This window comes from Dipodomys spectabilis, unplaced genomic scaffold, assembly GCF_019054845.1.
Source record: "Dipodomys spectabilis isolate Male_0828 unplaced genomic scaffold, ASM1905484v1 ptg000092l, whole genome shotgun sequence".
NCBI lineage: Eukaryota > Metazoa > Chordata > Mammalia > Rodentia > Heteromyidae > Dipodomys > Dipodomys spectabilis.
The window spans coordinates 3077158-3097102 of record NW_024870769.1 but is presented as its reverse complement, the minus strand read 5'-3'; the positions used below and the strand labels follow the sequence as shown (position 1 = coordinate 3097102).

The following is a 19945-nucleotide window of genomic DNA, read 5'->3' as shown; positions in this document are numbered from 1 at the left end:
AAGTGGGGGGGGGGAGCGGGGAGAAGCGTCTTTAGACTTTAGGACGTGCTGCTGACTTTTCCTCCCATCCTAGCACTACTCCCTGGCTCCGGGTGTCACCGGAAGGAGCCCACAGAGGTCTCTCCGGGGCGATCGCGCCCCCAGTGTCCCACCCGGCTCTCCACGATCGCCGTCCACGCCTCCTTCCTCGGCCGCCAGGGGCCACTCAGCCCCGCCTCCGCGCGAAGCCAGGAGGCGGCGACCGAGCAAAGGTCCTGCGGCCGCTCCCTCCCTCCGCGCGCGCCCATCGCCCCGGCCCCGCAGGCTCCTCCGGCTGCCCTGTGCGTGAGCGCGCGGCGGTGGGGACCCGGCGGCGGCGGCGGCGCGCGGGTAAGTGCGCGGGGGCGCGGGCTCCGCTCCGGCTCCTCCCCTCCCGCGTCGAGCCGCGGGGTGCCGGCTCTCCCGGACCCCCGCCCCTCCCGCATCAGCGCGCTCCCACCCCGACCCTCACCCCGCCGCCTTCCACGGTGGGGCCAGCGCGCCGGGGCCTCGCGCCCCCCACCCTGGCGCCGCCCGGGCCCCGCTCGCTCCTTCTTTGTCTTCGGTGCGGTGGGCGCGGGGCCGTGCGCCTCGGGAAGGAGGCCGGGGCCGCCGCGCGGGGGGAGGAGGCCGGGCCCGGGGTGCCCCGAGGGCTGGGCGAGGGAGCGGGCCCCCATCCCGGGCCTCCCCGACCCCGTGCTCGGGGGAGCGGCGTCCCGTCTTCACCTGCGCGGAGAAGGCCTCGGGGCCGCGCTGCCGAAGCATTCGCTGTGGCGTGGGAAACGCCATTCATTCATTCATTCATTCGTTCACCGGAGGGGTGAACCGGACCCCCCCAGGGTCGGCCGGGAGAGGCCGCGGGACGCCGGGGAGGAAGCGGCCGGGGCAGGGGAGGGGTGCCCGGACCCCAGGCCCGCGTGCGCTCCGGAGGCCGCGGCGTCGGGCGGGTGGACGCGGCTGAGCCACGGCCGGGACCGCGAGCGGAGGCCGGGCTGCCGAGGCCGGCCTGCGGGGCTGCCTGCGGGGCTCAACGGGAAGATGTCGAGGTGGGGTTTTCTCCCATCCGTGTTTATTTAACCGTCGGGGGTCCGAGGCCCCCTGTTCTCAAGCGGCCCAGGCCTCCTGTGGCTGCTTGATTTCCCAGAAGCCTCTGGTGCCTCTCTGCTCAAGCTGATGTGTGTGTGACCATTCTTTATTTGGTGTGTGCGTGTGTGCGCGTGTGCGCACGTGTGTGCGTGTGTGTGCGGGGAGGGGTGGCGGGCTTGAACTCCATGCCTCTCGCCTTCCTGTGGCTTTTCCCTCTCAAGGCTGGTGCTGGCTGCTGGAACCACACCTTTCGAGATGTAGTTTTTACTTTAAGAGATGGCAGAGTATCTTGAAGTTGTGTTCTCATTAAGGTTCAGGCTGGGCGCCAGTGGCTCACACCTGTAATCTTAGCTACTCAGGAGGCTGAGATCTGAGAACTGTGGTTCTTAAGCCAGTTCCAGCAAGAGAGTCTGTAAGACGATCTCCAATTCCTCTCTCTCTCTCTCTCTCTCTCTCTCTCTCACACACACACACACACACACACACACACACAGCTGGAAGTGGAGCTTTTGGCCCAAGTGGTAGAGTGCTAGCCTTAAAAAAAAAAACTAGGTTCTGGGCTGCAGCTATCAGAAAATATAAAAGGATGGCACCTCTGTGTTAATAGACTGAATTTCACTTTGTGATTTAGGAAACTAAAAAGACTTTAAACTGTGTTAACTTGTTAGGAATGACACCGGCACACGTGTATAACACTTGTGCATTTCTGCTGGGAGCATACAAGTGATGTTTTTATGGCAATGACTTGTTTCCACCATAACTGGGTAATGTTCTTTCAACCACACGTTTCTTATCTTACACAATGAATCACATGTTCAAATTTCGAAAGAAAAAGTAGACTGGAGATTAGCAGAGTAGGGCAGTCCGACTCCGGAATCAGAACCTCCAGAAGAATCTTGCGGGGAGGATCCATTCTTGTAAAGTTCAAGGCCTTCCAGTTTTACCTGGAAGGGCACAAGTTGGCATTGTTGCTCCTTCCAGGAGAGGTTCCCAGGTGATTGGGGGGGAGGGCTAAAGGGAGCAGGCATTGCTCTGGTTTGAATGATGTTAGAGGAAGAGATTCTATGATTGTGTGTCTTCATCCATCTTGCATAAAGGAGAGAAGGTCACAATGAAGCCGCAGCTGTGGGTGGTCAAGAAGCGGCAGTGGGTCACTGCCGACTGGAAGGAGTTGGCTGTTGGTCATTTTTGTGGTTTGGATAATGTCTGTGTTTGGTCTGTGGTTTGTTTCATGTTGATGGCCAGCGTCACTTTGTATTCAGCAGAGGAATGGCAGGCCTGCTCCTGACTGCTCCTAACCAAGGCTGGGATGATAGCCTGGCTCCTGCTTCTCTTCTTTCCTGATCCCAGCCACATTCCTAATGTCTTCGAAGGCCACATCTGTAACATGTGGACAATGTGTGCCTCCCAGAGCTGGAAAGATTATGTGAGGAAACCTGTACAAAATGTGCACTCAGCCCAGTGCCTGACACACAGTAGGGGAGGGTGGTCCTTGATCTTTGTGAGGTGTGTTTGATGTTGAGGTTGAGGCAAGAGGATCTTGAACGATAAAGCCCAATCCTGTCTCAAAAAAAAGAAAAAAAAAAAAAAAAGCAAGACTGTCTCAAAAAAGGGGGGCAGTAAAGAAGGAATAGGAAGAAGAGTTTCTGCCTATCAAGTTTGAGCCCTGAGTTCAAACCCTGGTACTGCCAAAAAGGGGGGGGAGACTTATTCTTTCTGGGAATATATAGCTCCAGGGTCAGGAAGCTACTTTATAGTAATATAAGAAAAAGTACTGTAGAGTTAGGTAAGGCAAGTGGTTTTTGATACTGAAGAAAAGATTCATGTTGAAGAAACTGAACTGAACAGCTAAAATGCAAGATTCATCTGGGTTTAATTTTTATTTTTTGGTGCTTGACCTGGGGCTTGAACTTATGCTCTAGGTGCTGTCCCTGAGCTTCTTTTGCTCAAGGCAAGCACTCGGCCACTTGACCCACAGCTCTTCTTTCAGCTGTTTTGGTGGTTAACTGGAAGTAAGAGTCTCATGGACTTTCCTACCAGGGCTGGCTTTGAACCACGATCCTCTCAGATCTCAGCCTCCTGAGTAGCTGAGGTAACAAGGAGTGAGCCACTGACACCTGGCAGGTTTAATTATTTTTTTAATTTGCTTTTTTGTGTAATGGTTTTCCTTATTCTATTTGTGAATGTGGAAGGTGTGTGTATGTATGAATTTATCTGGCTATGTTCAATTTGTGAATTATAGATCTTTATAACTCTTTTTATTGTGAAAATACTGTACAGAGGGGTTACATTTACATGGGCAAGATAATGAGTATAGATCTTTATAACTCTTATCCATGTTTCTACTGGAGTTTTTTTTTTTTTTTGTCCATTGTGGGGCTTGAACTCTGGGGTTGGGTGCTGTCCCTCAGCTCTTCACCTCAAGGCTAGCACTCTACCACTTAAGCCACAGTGCCACTTCCAATATTTTCTGCTTATGTGGTGCTGAGGAATTGAACCCAGAGCCTCATATATGCGAGGCAAGCACTCTACCACTGAGCCACCTTCCCAGCCCTCTACTGGAGTATTTTAAGTTTGGCTTTTGCAATTTTTTTAAAAAAATAAACATTTTAGTTTGGGTCATAAGTGTTACAGGTACTTTCACCATTTATTTGCCTCTAGACTGACAAGGTTCAAAAGAGTTGCTTGTGCTTTGGTCTGGATCCTTAATAATTACAATAAACAAAGCTGTCTTGTCTTCCTGGATAGGAACAAATAAAACTTTTTTGTTATTAGTCACTGAGATTTGGGGGTTGTTGTTTCTGGAATATAATCTAGCCTATCCTGACTAGTATATTCTCTTTCCATATTAGAATTCTTTATCCTTACCTACATTCATTAGCGTTCACTAGAAAGCAGATCTTTTTCATGTGAACTGTTGGGACTAAGGAGTATGATAGCTCTAGAAAAAAGATACAAAATAATGGAACTTTGTATTTGTCTTTAGGGTAATCTTATTTTTCTTTTTTTCTAGATAGTTTGGGGTCTTCAAAATGTTTGCCAAAGCAACAAGAAATTTTCTTAAAGAAGTTGATGATGACGGTAACCTGATTTCAGTATCAAACTTGAATGATTCTGATAAATTACAACTTCTAAGCCTGGTGACTAAAAAGAGGAGATACTGGTGCTGGCAGAGACCCAAGTACCAGTTTCTATCTGTCACCCTGGGAGATGTACTCACAGAAGACCAATCACTGAGCCCAGGTATGTCCCTTTGTATGTATTCTGTTATCAGACCCAGAATAGAAGGTGGTTTTTCTAGATATGTGTTGTCTAGAATTGAGGGGAATCTCTCTTTTTTTTTCTTTCTGTGATATCTTAAGAATATCCTTTCCCACGACGCAAGAATTCTGCAGTCCTGACATTGCACAGTCGTAGCTTAATGAATTTATATAGTTTTTCAGTGTTGTTATAAACATAATCAGTCATACTCACTGTAGATGGGGAGAGGGTTGGGTGCCATACCCAAAATTTGGTTTAATGTTGGGGCTGATTATGTGTCATAGTGATCAGGAGGGTGTAAGGAGACTCGGCTGCGTTGGTGAGGACACTGGCAGTCAGTGTGGCTAGAAAATCCCTGACTACGGTCAGGATCAGGGGCCGGAGCTCATCCTGGATTCTGTGTCCTGCTAGTGCCAGAGTGGCAATGAGAAATGTCACTACTTTGTCTGTTGAGCAGATACAAGATGGTCATTTTTGGTTCCTTTTTGCCACTTAGAACAACACTGGCATGTGTTGCCCAAGGGATAGAGAAGGAATAGAGGTTGGTTGGTGGCATTCCATTGATGATAACTGCCTGTTGGTTCCTTCATGACATCTCTTCCATCAGCAGCAATTGATGGCTTGATGCCAAAGTGTACGCAAATGACATCTTTCGTGGAAGTGTGTCTAGGGTGGCGTTTGAGTGTACACAGTCTTTTTTTATTTTGTTCTGGTGCTTTTAACTCACAGCCTGGGCTCTGTCCCTTAGGTTTTTTTTGCTCAAGGATGATGCTCTATCAATTGACCCACAGTTCCACTGCTGGCCTTTTGCTGGTTAAGTGCGGATATAGTTTCATAGACCTTACTGCCCAGGTTGGCTTGGCTTGGAAAACCATCATCCCAGATCTCAGCCTCCTGAGTAGCTAGGATTACAGGAGTGAGCCACTGACACTTGGCTGATATGAAGACTTGATTGTCCCTATCTGCTGCAAGACAAGTTTTGGAAATAGTTCCAAAACAGCAATGGCAGGCCTGAGACCAGAATTGTGTCCTGAAGTGAGAATGTCTGTGATTGCAGTAGCCTTTGGGAGAATCTGGATCTGCTCTGTTTATCAGAAAGGATGCTGGTTTGACACAAACCCACTTGTCTTTCAGACTGTGAATTTCACTCTTTGTGTATAATATCAGCTGGTAACCAGAATCCATCAGGTAGTTACCATTAATTATCTCAGAATGACACACGAAAATCTCAGTTCAGGGAGATGTTATCTAAGGTCTGCCAGGACTGAGGAAGTGGCTCAGATGTAAACTGCTTGCGTTTATAAAACCTGGGCTCAATCCCTAGTGGAAAGAAACCAAAACAAATAAAAAGAATAGTAAAAACCTGGAGTCCTAAGGTTGGCAGTTCAAATATGAGGTCATCTGATATTCATCTTGAGGATTCAGACACAAAGGGCAGAGCCTGCAGGCAATCTAATAGCAATCACCTGGATGTGGCCCTGGAGGTCAGTTGGAGGGCCGTGCAGGGTAGATAGTTTGCAGCAGACTTGAGTCAAGCTGGGATGTTAAGTGTTATTCCTTAGTGTGGTGGAGCCAGGAAGAAGGGGAGGGGGTGAAGGTTGTATGTTCTCCGGTGATGACTGAGGGGTTAGGGCATGTCTGCTGACTTTATCAGGAAGGCAGATAAGGAATTACTTAATAAGGATTGAATGATTGACTAGCATTCAGATAGAAGAATGTGAATAGGAGAGGGGAATTACTTGAGTGGAGTTGGTAGCTTGGCCCAAGGGATGGATCTTTAAGACTGGTGGGCAAAATGGCCAAGGACAGTCAGGAAGCTGAACCGCTAAGACCCCTGTCTGGGGTATGTTTTGCTAAACTGTACAAATGCTTTTAATGCTGTCTTCTCTATTTATTGGAATTGTAAAACAATAAACCAGAAAGCACCCAGAGTTCTCTGATGAGTTAGAGCAATCAGAATCCATCTGCTCCCTAAAAAAATATTTTCTTATTGTAAAGGTCATGTACAGAGCCGTTAAAATCACATAAATCAGGTAAAGAGTATATTTCTTTTTGGACAGTGTTACCTCTTCTCTCACTCTTTCCCAGTTTTTCCCTCCTCTCCCTTCCCTACCTACAAGGTAGAGAATTCATTTTCAACATAGTGTCCAGTGAGTACCACTGCTACCTTTGTTCACGCTGTCTCTCCATTTCTGTGACCCCCACCCATCCTCCCAAAGACAGATAAATGAAAAAACAAGACAAAAAGAAAAACAATAAACTATTGTTTTCATTTCCCGGAATTCACTTGGGTAAATATTGTTTTATATGATTAGAGGCACATAGGCATTGTGCCTTTGTCTGTCTTTCCTTCTTCCTTTTTTTTTTTTTGGGTCGGGTCGTGGGGCCTGAACTCTGGGCCTGGGCGCTGTCCCTCAGCTCTTCAGCTCAAGGCTAGTGCTCTACCACTTGAGCCACAGCGCCACTTCCGGCTTTTTTCTTTTTGCTTATGTGGTGCTGGGGAATGGAACCCAGGGCCTCATGCATGCAAGGCAAGTGCTCTACCACTGAGCCACCTTCCCAGCTCCTTCTTTCTTCCTTTCTTTCTTTCTCTTTCTCCCTTTCTCTCTTTCTCTCTTTTCTTCCTTCCTTTCTTTCTTTTCTTCCTCCTTCCTTCCTTCCTTTCTTTCTTTCGCTTTCTTTCTTTCTTTCGTGCTGGTACTGGGGTTTGCACTTTGAGCCTGTTATTTAGCATTTTTGCTCAATGAGACTGGTGCTCTACCACTTGAGCCACAGTGCCACTTCTGGGTTTTTGGTGGTTAATTGGAGATAAGAGTCTCAAGACTTTGCTACAGAGATTAGCCTTGTACCTTGGTCCTCAGATCTCAGCCTCCTGAGTTGTTAGGATTACAGGTAGGAGCCCTTGGTGTTGTTTCGGTTTTCTTTGGCTCAGGCAGCAGGGGCTGGGGGCTTCCTCTTGGGTTGTGGGAGTGGGTGGGTGGGTCCAGAAGCCAGGCAGGCTGACACCCAGCTCACCACTTCCTCTTCTCCATCCTTCCCAGTGGTTGTGGAGTCGGACTTTGTGAAATATGAGGGCAAGTTTGAAAACCACGTGAGTGGAGCCATCGAGACGGTTCTGGGGAAAGTGAAGCTGAATGTGGGCGGCAAAAGCCTGGTGGAGAGCCAGTCTTCCTTCGGAACCCTGCGGAAGCAGGAGGTGGACCTGCAGCAGCTCATCAGGGATGCGGTGGACAGGTCAGGACAATTGGGTGTGGTTCTGGGTTGTGGCGCGTGTTGCGTGTAAAGGTCATTTGTTTGGACTTTGGTGAAAAGCGTGGACAGGTGCAAACCTTGCCAAAGCAGCACATTTGCTGGGTGCCTGTTGTGTGAGGCGTCACAGGAATGCTTCTTTATTCTAGAATTTCTTGATTTGTTAACCTGAAGGTGAGGAGCTAGGATGTATTTTAAGAGGATGTTATTTCAGGTGTGTGTGTGTGTGTGTGTGTGTGTGTGTGTGTGTGTGTGTGTGTGTGTGTGTGTGTGTGTGTGTGTGTGTGTGTGTGTGTGTGTGTGTGTGTGTGTGTGTGTGTGTGTGTGCGCGCGTGCGTGCGTGCTGGTCCTGGGGCTTGAACTTAGGGCCTGGTTGCTGACCCTGAGGTTTTTTTGCTCAAGACTGGTAATCTACCACTTGAGCCACAGCTCTACTTCTGGCTTTCTTTTCTTTTCTTTTTTTAATGTTTTTTTTTTTTATTGTAAAAATAGTGTACAGAGGGGTTACAGTTACACGAGTAAGGTACATTTCTTATCCAGCATTGTTACTTTCTCCTTTGTTTTTCCCCTACCAACCCTTCCCTCCCCTACTACCCCCTCCACCTCCAAGTTGTAAAGTTCATTTTTTATATAGTGTCTTGTGCATCTCATTGTTACAATGGGTCAACCTGTATCCTTGTTTCAGCATTTTGTTATTTCCCTTCCCCTTCCCAAATTAGAAAAATGTATATACCAGATGCAGGGCACCCATGTCAAATACAGTAAAAACAGGGGTTATACTGTGGGGAAAGAACATACAAGAGAAACAAAAAAATCACGTAGTACATTTTAGATACATTAAAAACAGTAGAAGGAAAAAACAAGTTGTGTTCCTATCTTGGGGTTCATTTCACTTAACATCATTGTATGTGGTCATATGTACATAGCATTTGACCTTTTCTGCTTGTCCTAAATATATACTAGTTATTTTAAATAAGGGAAACCATGGGACCTAGGTTTCTTTGGGCCTGGATTACTTCACTTAATATAATTTTTTCCAAGTCTTTCTATTTCCTAACAAATTGGGCAATGCCATTCTTTCTGATGGAGGCATAGAATTCCATTGTGTATATATACCACATTTTCTTGATCCATTCATCTACTGAGGGGCATCTGGGTTGGTTTCATATCTTAGCTATGGTAATAAAATGCTGCAATAAACATAGTTGTGCTGGTAGCTTTAGTATGGTCTTGTTTGTGATCATTTGGGTAAATGCCCAAAAGTGGGATTGCTGGGTCATAGGGGAGCTCTATGTGGAGTCTTTTGAGGAACCTCCATACTGATTTCCAAAGTGGTTGAACAAGTTTACACTCCCACCATCAAAAGACCCCGAATAGCAAAAACAATCCTTAGCAGAAAGAACAGTGCTGGAGGAATATCAACACCAAATTTCAAACTCTACTACAAAGCTACAGTAATCAAAACAGCTTGGTACTGGCACAAGAACAGATCTGAAGACCAATGAAATAGAACTGAAGACCCAGAAATGAACCTACAGACCTCTAGCCACCTAATCTTTGATAAGGGAGCTAAAAAAAAAATAGAATGGAAGAAAGACAGCCTCTTCAGTAAAAGATGCTGGCAAAATTGGTTAAACACCCGTAGAAAACTAAAGCTGGATCCCCATATATCACCCTGACCCAGAATCAACTCCAAATGGATCAAAGACCTCGAAGTCAAAGCAGACACTCTGAAAACATTACAGGAAGGAATAGGAGAAACCCTAGGTATCCTTGGCACAGGCTGAAATTTTCTGAATAGAGACCCAGAAACACAACAAATCAAAGAAAGGTTGGACAGATGGGATTGCATTTTCTTTTCTTTTCTTTGCAATTTATTGGAGATTAGAATCTCATGCACTTTCTTACCCATGCTGTCTTCGTACTGTGATCCTCAGATATCATCCTCCTGTGTAGCTAAGATTATAGGTGTGAGCCACTGGTGCCAGCCTGTAAATATGTATTTTAAAAATCATCATTTAGGAAAGACTTAGAAAAAAATCATATTAAGTGAAGTAAGCCAGACCCCCCCCCAAATATAGGTCCCATGTTTTCCCTTATTTGCAATAACTAGTATACATCTGGGATAATATTTTTTTGTTGTTGTTGTTGGTCGTGGAGCTTGAACTCTGGGCCTGGGCGCTGTCCCTCAGCTCTTCAGCTCAAGGCTAGCGCTTTAGCACTTGAGCCACAGCACCACTTCTGGCTTTTTCTGCTTACGTGGTGCTGAGGAATCGAACCCAGGGCCTCATGCCTGGGAGGCAAGCACTCTTCCACTGAGCCACCTTCCCAGCCCCATTTAGGAGAATCTTATCAGATGAGCAGAAAAGCTCAAAAGCTATGTACATATGACCATATGAGATGATGCTAAGTGAAATGAACTCCAAGATAGAGACACAAGAGGTTTCATTGTTGTTCTTTTTCATGTATTGTGTGATTTTTTTGTTTCTTTTGTATATTCTTCCCCCTATGTTATATTTCCTGATGTCACTGTATTTGATTTTGGTACTCTGCATCTTGTATATACATTTATTTAATTTGGGGGGGAGGGGAATAACAAAATGCTGAAACAGGACACAGGATGACCCATTGCAACAATGATACTCACAAGACACCATGTTGGAAATGATCTTTACAACTTTGGAGGTGGGGGAGGAAAGGGATAGTGGGATAAAAAGGAGGGGGTAACAATGTCCAACCAGAAATGTACTCATTACCTTACTCATGTAACTGTAACCCCTTTGTACAGCATCTTTACAATAAAATAAAATTTAAAAAATAATATAGTTTTAAGATACAATGTTAAGAAATGAACAAAAAGGAACATAGAGCCAGATAAGTTATATTGTAAGCAAAGTTGATAAATAATAAAAAGCTTACCACTTCCTTAAAAAATAAAAAATAGGCCTGGGAAGGTGGCTCAGTGGTAGAGTGCTTGCCTTGCATGCATGAGGCCCTGGGTTCGATTCCTCAGCACCATGTAAGCAGAAAAAGCTGGAAGTGGCTCAAGTGGTAGAGCGCTAGCTTTGAGCTGAAGAGCTGAGGGACAGCGCCCAGGCCCAGAGTTCAGGCCACATGACCGACAAAAAAAAAATATAATAAATCATCATTTATGAAATAACAATAGAGATACTAGTCATAGTGAAGAAAGGTTACATCTTGATTTTATTTTTATTCTTATTTTTGAGAAGGTATCATAGACTGGCTTGGAATTCACCTCCTGCCTTAGCCTCCCCAGTGCTGGGATTACAGGTTTATGCTACCATGCCCTGCTCTCTCACACATTCTTTCTCTGTCTAATATCTCCTCTGTTGCCAGTGCTAGGGATGGAACTTAGGGCTACATGGTCACTGACCTATACCCCTAGCCCTTGCATTTTTTGAATATTAATATCAGCAGCAGGAAACCCACTCTAGCAGAACTCCCTCGAGCTCTTTATACTTTCCTAGTAAGGAAGACAGCAAGGGACGGGCTTTAGGGGAAGGGTTGTTTTTCAATATTGACCCCTTGGAAAAACAACATATTCATTCAGCTTTCAGTAAATATTATATATTCTAGGATAGTTTGTTAATATTTATACCTTAAGTCGATTTATCCACTCACTCATTGGTTTTATTAAATGCCTACTGTGTGCCCTTCTCCATGCTGAGGATGCTGTGGTAAGCAGAATGCCATGACTTGTCCCCTACATTCTAGTAGGAAGCATGGAAAACACGTAACTAGAGCCGGGTAGCAGTGGCTCACAGCTGTGATCCTAGCTACCTAGGAGACTGAGATCTGAGGATTGTGGTTTGAAGCCAGTCTGGGCAGGAAAGTTGGTGAGACTCATCTCCAGTTAACTACCAAAAAGCTGGAAGTGAAGGTGTGGCTCAAGTGGAGAGTATGAATCTTGAGTGAAAAATCCTGAGTTCAAGCCCCAGTACTGCTAAGTACACACACATGCATAGCATATATTATGTGTATCTATACAGATATGTGTGTGTATATATCCTACCTCTCCTACATCTACTTATATTGTATATATGTGTGTATAGATATATAGATAGATAGAGATGTAGGAGGGATAGAATGTGCTAAGATCAGGGCTGTGGTTTTATGTGGTATGGCTAGAGACAGCAGCAGGTGGAGAAGCTGGTTCCAGAACGAGCCCTGGGGGGAGAGGAGAGGACAGGCAACGATGCTGTGGGCAGCGGTCAGGGTCCCGAGAGCCATGGTGATTAAGGAAGGGTAGGTAGTGGAACTAGAGTGAGCCAAGTCCCTCAGGACCTCAGAGGCCATTGAAAAGACTAACTTTTGCCCAGGGTGAGCTGGGAGCCCCTGGAGGATTCTGAGCAGGAAAGTGACAGGATCATTCAGGCAGCTGGGTTGAAAAGAGACTAGATGGGCAGAAGGCAGGAATCTGACCGAGAAGTTTTGCACTCATCCAATGGAGATGATATTTCAGTTTATACAGTGCCGTATGTGCATTCTCATGAAATTTCATCACCTTTTTTTTTTTTTTTTTTTTGCAAGATACAAATTTCAATGCAGAATGAAAAGTCACTTGTATTGAAGTATGGGTAGCTGATTTTTTCTTCCAATGTTCTTTGGATTGTATGAAACTTAAAATAGATACTCCTTAAGCAGAATTTTATTTAAAATGAATAAAAGTATCATAGAACACACATATGTGTGGATGGATTGTATGTGTAGAGACTGGACAGTTTTGGTCTTCACAACTGAGTCTGGCTCCTGAAAGAGCCTCTGTGGAGTAGGGTTGAAAGCCTCTGGCCGTGTATTTGACTTCTGCTTCCTGGTTCTGGATAGGAACTGTCTGATGGTCAGAGAACTTGAAGGCAGGTAGCAGAGGTGGAAGGCAGTCAGCTGTATGTATGTCTGGTGTTTAGTTCTTTCCTTTAATGCTTGTGAGATACTAGACACGTGTTTGTTTATCTGAAATTTAAATGTAACTGGTTGCTCTGAGTTTTCTTTTGATAAATCTTGACATGCTTTGGATTGAGGAAGGGGATCCCAGAAAGCTTGGAGGAGGCCAGGGCTTCTTATTTGCTCCTGGAGTCTTTATGTGGTCTCTTTTTAGCTATATATTGCAGTCTTGTCATTTTTATTTCCAGAAGCTCGCAGTTGGGCAATGGCTCTGTAATCACATTTCCTGATCGAGGTTTCAAAACACTCTTCGTGATTCAGGTGTAGAAATTATGGCCAACAGGAAGTACTCATGTGCACCCATGTGTCTGTGTGTGTGTGTGCATGCACATGTGCATATGTGTGTGAGTACAGTGGGAAAAAGCAATCTGGAGACAAGAAGCTATTTACAGTGATGAGGTAGGAAAGGGGCATTATGGATCACCTACTGTGTGCCAGGCCATTATAATCTTCATGTCATTTCCTCTGGGTACCTGTCCCCTATTACACATGAAGGAATTGAGGTGCAGGAAGGGGAAATAACTTGTTCCCTGGCATAAGGCTCAATTTGGGTATGGGAGATGGGCTTCTACCCAGGATTTTCTGGCTTTCAAGCTTCCTGTTCTTTCCTTAAAATCATATTCTGTGAAGGTAAAAGTACTGAAAATGGTAGCACAGCCTGCAAAGGCAGAGGCGTGAATTGGAGCTCCCTCTTTTTCCTGGTATGGGGGCACCTGCTCAGGGAAGAGTGATGAAATATGCCGCATCCTGAGCAGCTCATGGGAATAGCTGGGCCTGCTCACCTGGGTGTGCCCAGATAAAGGGAGGAGCTCACCTAGGAAGAGGCATCAGCAATCCCATTTATTACAGAGGTCATGGGGCTGGGATGGCCTGGGGGGTGGGGATCAGTGATGCTAGGAGCAGGATACAGAATTAATGAAATTAAAAAAAATACATATGGTGCCTTCAAACCTGTCACAGAATCATTTCTTTCTTGTTAGGTGAATGAGAGTTCAAGGTGAGCTACAGGAAAAGGTAGGAAGGTTCTACTCTTCGGTTTTCAGGATGGATACCAATAAAGCTATCATTCTTGCTAGCATTCATGCTAGAGCAATAAGTTGCTATCTAGATGTCCTGTGCCTATCTTTGGACTCTTATAACATCATCTGGATTGATAAGGGGCTGTTGATAGATGTGTCTTTTGGGAGTGGCCATCAATGATGCTTAAGTACTGTATGTTCTCCAAGGCTTATTTGCAAACCAGGCAATTTTATTTTGGGTCATATAGATAAGTTGTCATCTGTGTACAAGTTATTTAAGCCCTCATATTAGAGTAGGAAGGCTGGTGGTGTATAACTCAGTCCTGGAGTGCTTGTCTAGCAATGCATCAGGCCCTGGATTTGATCTCCAACATTGTAAAGAAGAAGAAGGAAAAAGATCAGAGTATTAAATTTATTTCCTGTGTCATGTGAACTTAGTTTCTTGTGAATTCTCAAAAATAAACTTGAAAAAAATACATGTATCTATAAAATATTTCTCTTGAATTATTGAGCATGAAAAGCATTCCAGGAGAATTAGATTTCTGGAGACATGAAGCTGATTCCTTTGAATGAGCTCACTAGGTTTATCTTAAATGTGTCTGATTCAGACAGATCATCCATCCTAAGATCTATTACATTTCTTTCTTCTTTAAATGAAGAACAACCAATACTGAGAATGGCCTCAGATTCTGTTTTTGTCTTCACATCCAACTTGATTCTGCCAGGAAATTCCAGCTTTCTTGTCTTGTCCTCCACCATCAGCTTTCATTTACCACTGCCTTGAGTAAAACAGCCATTCCTGGCCTCATGTCTGACCCCGCTTTATTGCCTTTAATCTCCAAGGGTCTGGGGCAACTTTATTTCTGGTAAATAACTTAGGTGGGCTAGGTAAGTCATACCAGGCTTTGGCCTTACTTTCCCCAGTTGTAGGTAAGATATTTGGATTGCATGGTCTTTTACAGGTTCCAGCTTTCTAAGTGTCTGGGAGGGAGCCCTGGCCTACAAATGCCAGCTGTTCCCCTTGTTTTCCAGCTGTGGTACCATCTTGGTTTTATAGGCTACTTGGGGATCCATGATGTTGTTATCATAAATATACACTAGATTTCTGTTATTTGCCATATTGAAAAGCACAGTTTACTGAGGCAGATTACATTTATGCAGTGTATACTTGTTTGTTCAAAGTTTGGTTCTTCATAAAGATTTCAAAATTATATGAAATGGATGTGTTATGACAGCAACGATGTAGCAATAAACCTTCACAAATATTTGAAATACTTTCAGACTCAATGTCATTTACTTTATACACATTTTTAAAAAAGTGCTCTGAGCCGGGTGCCAGCGACTTACGCCTGTAATCCTAGCTACCCAGGAGGCTGAGATCTGAGGATCGCAGATCAAAGCCAGGCCGTGGCAGGAAAGTCCATGAGACTCTTATTTCCAATTAACCACCAGAAAACCGGAAGTGGCACTGTGGCTTATGTGGTAGAGCACTCGCCTTGAACTGAAGAGCTGAGGGACAGTGCCCAGGCCCAGAGTTCAAGCCCCATGACTAACAACAAAAAAAAAAAAGCTCTCTGTGGTGTGTGTGTGTGTGTGTGTGTGTGTGTGTGTGCGTGCGCAAATGCACACACATGCTCAAACCCATCCTGGAGCTGGAACTAAGAGCCTGTATACTATTCCAGAGCTTCTTTTGCTCAGGGCTAGTGCTCTACCACTTGAGCCACAGCTCTACTTCCAACTCTTTGGTAGTTTATTGAAGATCAGAGTCTCATAGATGTTCCTGCTCATGCTGGCTTTGAACCACGATTCTCAGATCTCAGCCTCCTGAGTAAGCTAGGATTACAGGCGTGAGCCACCAGCACCCAGTAAAACTTGTGAGTACTGTTTCAATGTTAATAACTTATTTAGAAGTTTTAAAAGGGGAATGTGAGGACTCATGTTTGTTCTGGAAAAAAACACACAGCAAAGCTTAAACTACTCTTTTTAAATATTTGTTTTTTGGCAGCCATGGGGTTTGGATTCAAGGCTTGCTACTCAGGTGCTCTGCCTCCTGAGTCATTCCTCCAGTCATTTTTTTTCTGTGGTTATTTTTGAGATAGAGCTTTTTGCCTAGGCCAGCCCAGACTCTGATCCTCTTATTGTACTTGCTACAATAACTGATGACAGGCGTGTGTATATACCACATCCTGATTTTGTTGTTGTTGTTGAGATGGAGTTTCATGAACCTTTTTGCTTGTCGTCCTTCTGATGTGAGCCTCCCATTTCATTGGGGTGCTAGACACAGACTATTATACCTAACTATTGGTTGAGATGCAGTTGTACAAACTTTTTGCTGAGGCTGACCTTAAAGTGTAATTCTCAGTCTCTACCTCCTGTAAATTGATCTCAGTCTTCATTTGTCTGTGGCCGTAGAGGATTTGAAAATCATCCCACTTGTCTTTGTGCTTTAGTCAAGGCTAATCACTGCGTTTGGTAGTTCGTGCCCCTTTCTTCTCTTTGAATTCTTTCTCATTCAGGGAAAGCCTGTAAATATCAAGAATAATCCAGGTAAGGCCCCCTGAAGTAGGGGGTTGAGGCTGGTAGTGCCCCTTGATGTTCTTCTGTTGGTGTTGGTGGTGCAGATAGTTTTAGATTGATTTCAGGGTGGTAAACTTCAGCTTCTCTCTCTCTTTTTTCCTTTCTCCTTTCCTTTCTCCCTTCCTCCCTCCCTCCCTTCCTTCCTCCCTTCTTCCTTACCTCCTTTGATTCTCTTGGGAGATAAGGTCTTACTTTATAATAAAGCCCATACTGGTCTCGAACTCTTGACCCTTTTGCCCCCACTTCCCAAGTGATAATATATGTGCCCAGTTCAGGTTCTTTTCAAATTATATTAAAAACCACACAATTATAGAAACATAGAAACTTAAAAAAGAACAATATAATTAACACTAACATATTACCTTTCACCCAGTTCGACAAAAGATCTTCATCATCTCCTGCCTTCATGGCTCAGAATTTGGTCAGCAAAATGTGCTTCGTGTTTCTATGGGGATTACACTAGAGACTCTAAACTGGGCCAGTGAATGGCAAGTTCTCATGCTTGTAGCTATGACTAGTATGACTTCTGGCAGAAGAACAGAGCCTAGTTACCAAGCCTGGGGAAGCTCAGCTCTCCTGGTGGAAGAGGCATGATTAGCATGCACAGGCCAGCAGGAGGCGCAGAGCTTAGCCATGAGGCCATGAGGTGGCCTCTTGTTCCTGTTTCCCATCCTTACAAGGGACAAAGGCAGGGTCGTCTCTGTTTTGAACTGCAGTATGGAATGAAAGTTGGAGGAGCTCTGGTCCTGATTTATAGCAGCTACCTGTGTTCTTTCCCAAGATGAGGGCAGATCCAGCCATAAAGCTGTGCCCTAGAACAGCCAAGAGGGCACACACAGGCTGTCCTTGGTGTATGTGTTACACACACATACACAATTGTGCTTTGCACTGTCACTTGGCTTTTTCTCTCAAGGCTGGTACTCTACCACCTGAGCCACATCTCTCGTTCCAATTTTTTGTGCTGGTATATTGGATACAAGAGTCTCACAAACCTCATAATGCCTGGACTGACATTGAACCCTGATCCGCAGATCTCAGCTTATTGAGATGCTGATCATATGATGATTACAGGTATGAGCCATCAGCATGCAGGTGCATTGCACAAGATTCTTAAGATGCAAGAAGCTCTTAAGGAGAATCAGTAAGACTTTCTTCAATGGGCCTTATGAAGAACTCAGTTCTGAGGCTTTCATGGCCTGAGCAAATTTATTTTATTTATTTTTAATAAGTTTTTTTGTTGTGAAAATACCATACAGAGGGGTTACAATCACAAAGTAATGAGTAATGAGTACATTTCTTATCAAGCATTGTTGCCTCCTCCTTTGTTTTTCCCCTACCATCCCTTCTCTCCCATCTCCACTACATCCCCCCTCTCCCTCAAATTATACCAACATCAAATACAGTGAAAATAGGGGTTATACTGTCAATTGGAGTGAGAGTCTTCTTTTTTGTTGTTGCTAGTCATGTGGCTTGAACTCTGGGCCTGAGCGCTGTCCCTCAGCTCTTCAGCTCAAGGCTAATGCTCTACCATATAAGCCACAGCACTACTTCCGGTTTTCTGGTGGTTAATTGGAGATAAGAGTCTCCTGCCCAGGCTGGATTTGAACCACGATCCTCAGATCTCAGCCTCCTGAGTAGCTAGGATTACAGGCATGAGCCACCGGTGCCCAGCACAAATCTATTTTTTAAAATTTTATGTGTATGTGTGATGTGTGTGTATTTGTGGTGTTGGGGATTGAACCCACACATTTCTGAGTGCTAGGCAAGCACTCTACCACTTGGCCAACCTCCACTCAATCTCTACCCAATCTGTTCTTTCCAATTCTTTCAGGCTGCAGCATTTCATGTGTGGACACGAATCAATTTATTGCCCTGTTTTTCCTAACTTATTTTGTCTCCTCTTGCTCTTAGCTGTTGGGACTGCAAGCCCCTGAAACTTGGACCTCTGAGGTTTCCTTTGGAAGGATAGCACAGCCCACTGTTCACCCCAGGCTGGAGGGTGGGGTATGCTGGGTAGGCTGGGCTGAGTCAGGAGTTGAAATCCAGGTGAGCTGTTGAATGTGCTTCTGGGTGTGTCACAGTGTGTGACACGGAAACTCCAACCATCTCTGAACTTCGCTTCTTCATCTCTTACCCACCACAAGGAGCCATATCTAGAAGGCTAGAGATCAGACATGCATCCCTCCTCCCCTTCTTTCCCGCACCAAGTGTCATACTAGTTGATTGATTTTAAGCTCTCTTTTTTGGTGCTGGTACTAGGGCTTGAACTCAGGCTCTCAAGCTCTCCAATAGCTTTTTTCTTCAAAGCGGACATTCTACCACTTGGCCACACCTCCACTTCTGGCTTTTTGATGCTTAAATTAGAGAAAATTAATCTCACAGACTTTTCTGCCTGAGTTGTCTTCATACCACAATCCTCAAATCCCAGCCTCTTGATTAGCTAGGTGTACATGTGTGAGCCACTGGTCCCTGAAGCTCTTACATATTTGTCCTACACGTTCCTATTGCCTCCAGCCTCATGACCATTTCTTTCACCAACCTTTTGTTATTTGTTCCCTTCTGGCTCCTTCCATCTCATTCTCTACCAGGCAGCAGTGGAATCCCATCACTCCTGCTCATGACCACCTGTGCTGTCCCCACCCCAGGACATGTACACAGGCCTCTTCCACAAAGCCTCCTTTCTCCACCTTCTCCTTGCTTCCTCCAGGCAAGTTCCTTGCACTTACTTACTTCAGATCCTGGGATCTGTGGTCTCTAAATTCTCTCTCTGCCTTGCCTGGCCGATTCTCAATTATGGGTCATGCCTCAGAATTGTAGGTCATTCCCTGATTCCCCCGTTGGGATGCCAATCATGCCATGGACTCAAGAAGTCTGTTTTTGAGGTGTGTGTTGGGGTATGTGTTGGTAGTAGGGCTTGAACTCAAGGCCTGGGCGCTATTCCTGAGCTTTTCTTGCTCAAGGCTAGTAGTGCTCTATCACTTAAGCACCGCTCCACGTCTAGGTTTTTGAAGAGGAAAGTTTCATGGACTTTTCTGCTGTGATCCTCAGATCTCGGTTTCTTGAGTAGGTAGGATTACAGGTGTGAGCCACCAGCACCCAGCTGGTGGAGTCTGTTTCAATTGCCTAGTCCTTCGTCTGTATTTCCTTCCTGGAACATACCTCTCTGGTCCACTGTGGGGTCTGGCACAGGGCCTGTAGCGTACTAAGCACTGTTTGGTTGAACGAATAATTGATTTACTCCATTTTTACATCCAAGAAGTCTGAAATGCAGAAATGAATTGACTAAATTCAGCATTTAAGGCCAGGCTCTCAAAACACATGACTTTAAAAAAAATTTTTTTTTCAGTCCCAGCAGCTGCTAGGCACAGAGCTAGGAAAGAGAAAAAATTTCCAAGATCTGCTCTGTGATGTCACCTCCCAGTGTTAGCTGCACTTGGGCTAATCATCTTTCAGGCTTGTTGCATCTCATCACCCGCTGGCGTTAATTAGTGACTGAAAGGCTGAGCACCATAATTGCTTAGTCACATTTTCCTTCCTTTCTCCCAGAGTTGTTTCATATGAGGAGGATAAAGGTGCTGGAGATGCGGGTGGATAGAAGCAGAGCAGTCAGTGTGGCAGTGGTGGCTGTGGACTTGTCACCTTGGTAGTCCCATATACAGTCAGCATTAGGCCCCGATTATTCATCACAGCTGAGCCAGGAGGGGGAGAGAGGGAGGGAGGACTTTTCTTACTATGGTAGTACCCTTTTTCTGTGCTGGTACTGGGACTTGAAC

At 45.1% G+C, this 19945-nt stretch overlaps 1 protein-coding gene across 4 annotated transcripts in view; it reads left to right on the top strand.

The window, feature by feature from the left end:
* Positions 1-301: 301 nt before the first annotated feature.
* Positions 302-19945, top strand: part of Gsdme (gasdermin E) — a 50120-nt gene continuing 30476 nt past the window's right edge. For 2 of the 4 annotated variants that reach the window (XM_042684976.1, XM_042684973.1), the window contains exons 1-3: positions 2019-2098; positions 4118-4347; positions 7407-7599. In XM_042684976.1, the coding sequence (XP_042540910.1) occupies positions 4137-4347; positions 7407-7599 (404 nt within the window). In that variant the 5' untranslated portion in view covers positions 2019-2098; positions 4118-4136. Of the gene's footprint in view, positions 370-2018; positions 2099-4117; positions 4348-7406; positions 7600-19945 lie in introns of those variants that run through there. The other 2 variants (XM_042684975.1, XM_042684974.1) reach the window with 2 other exon arrangements.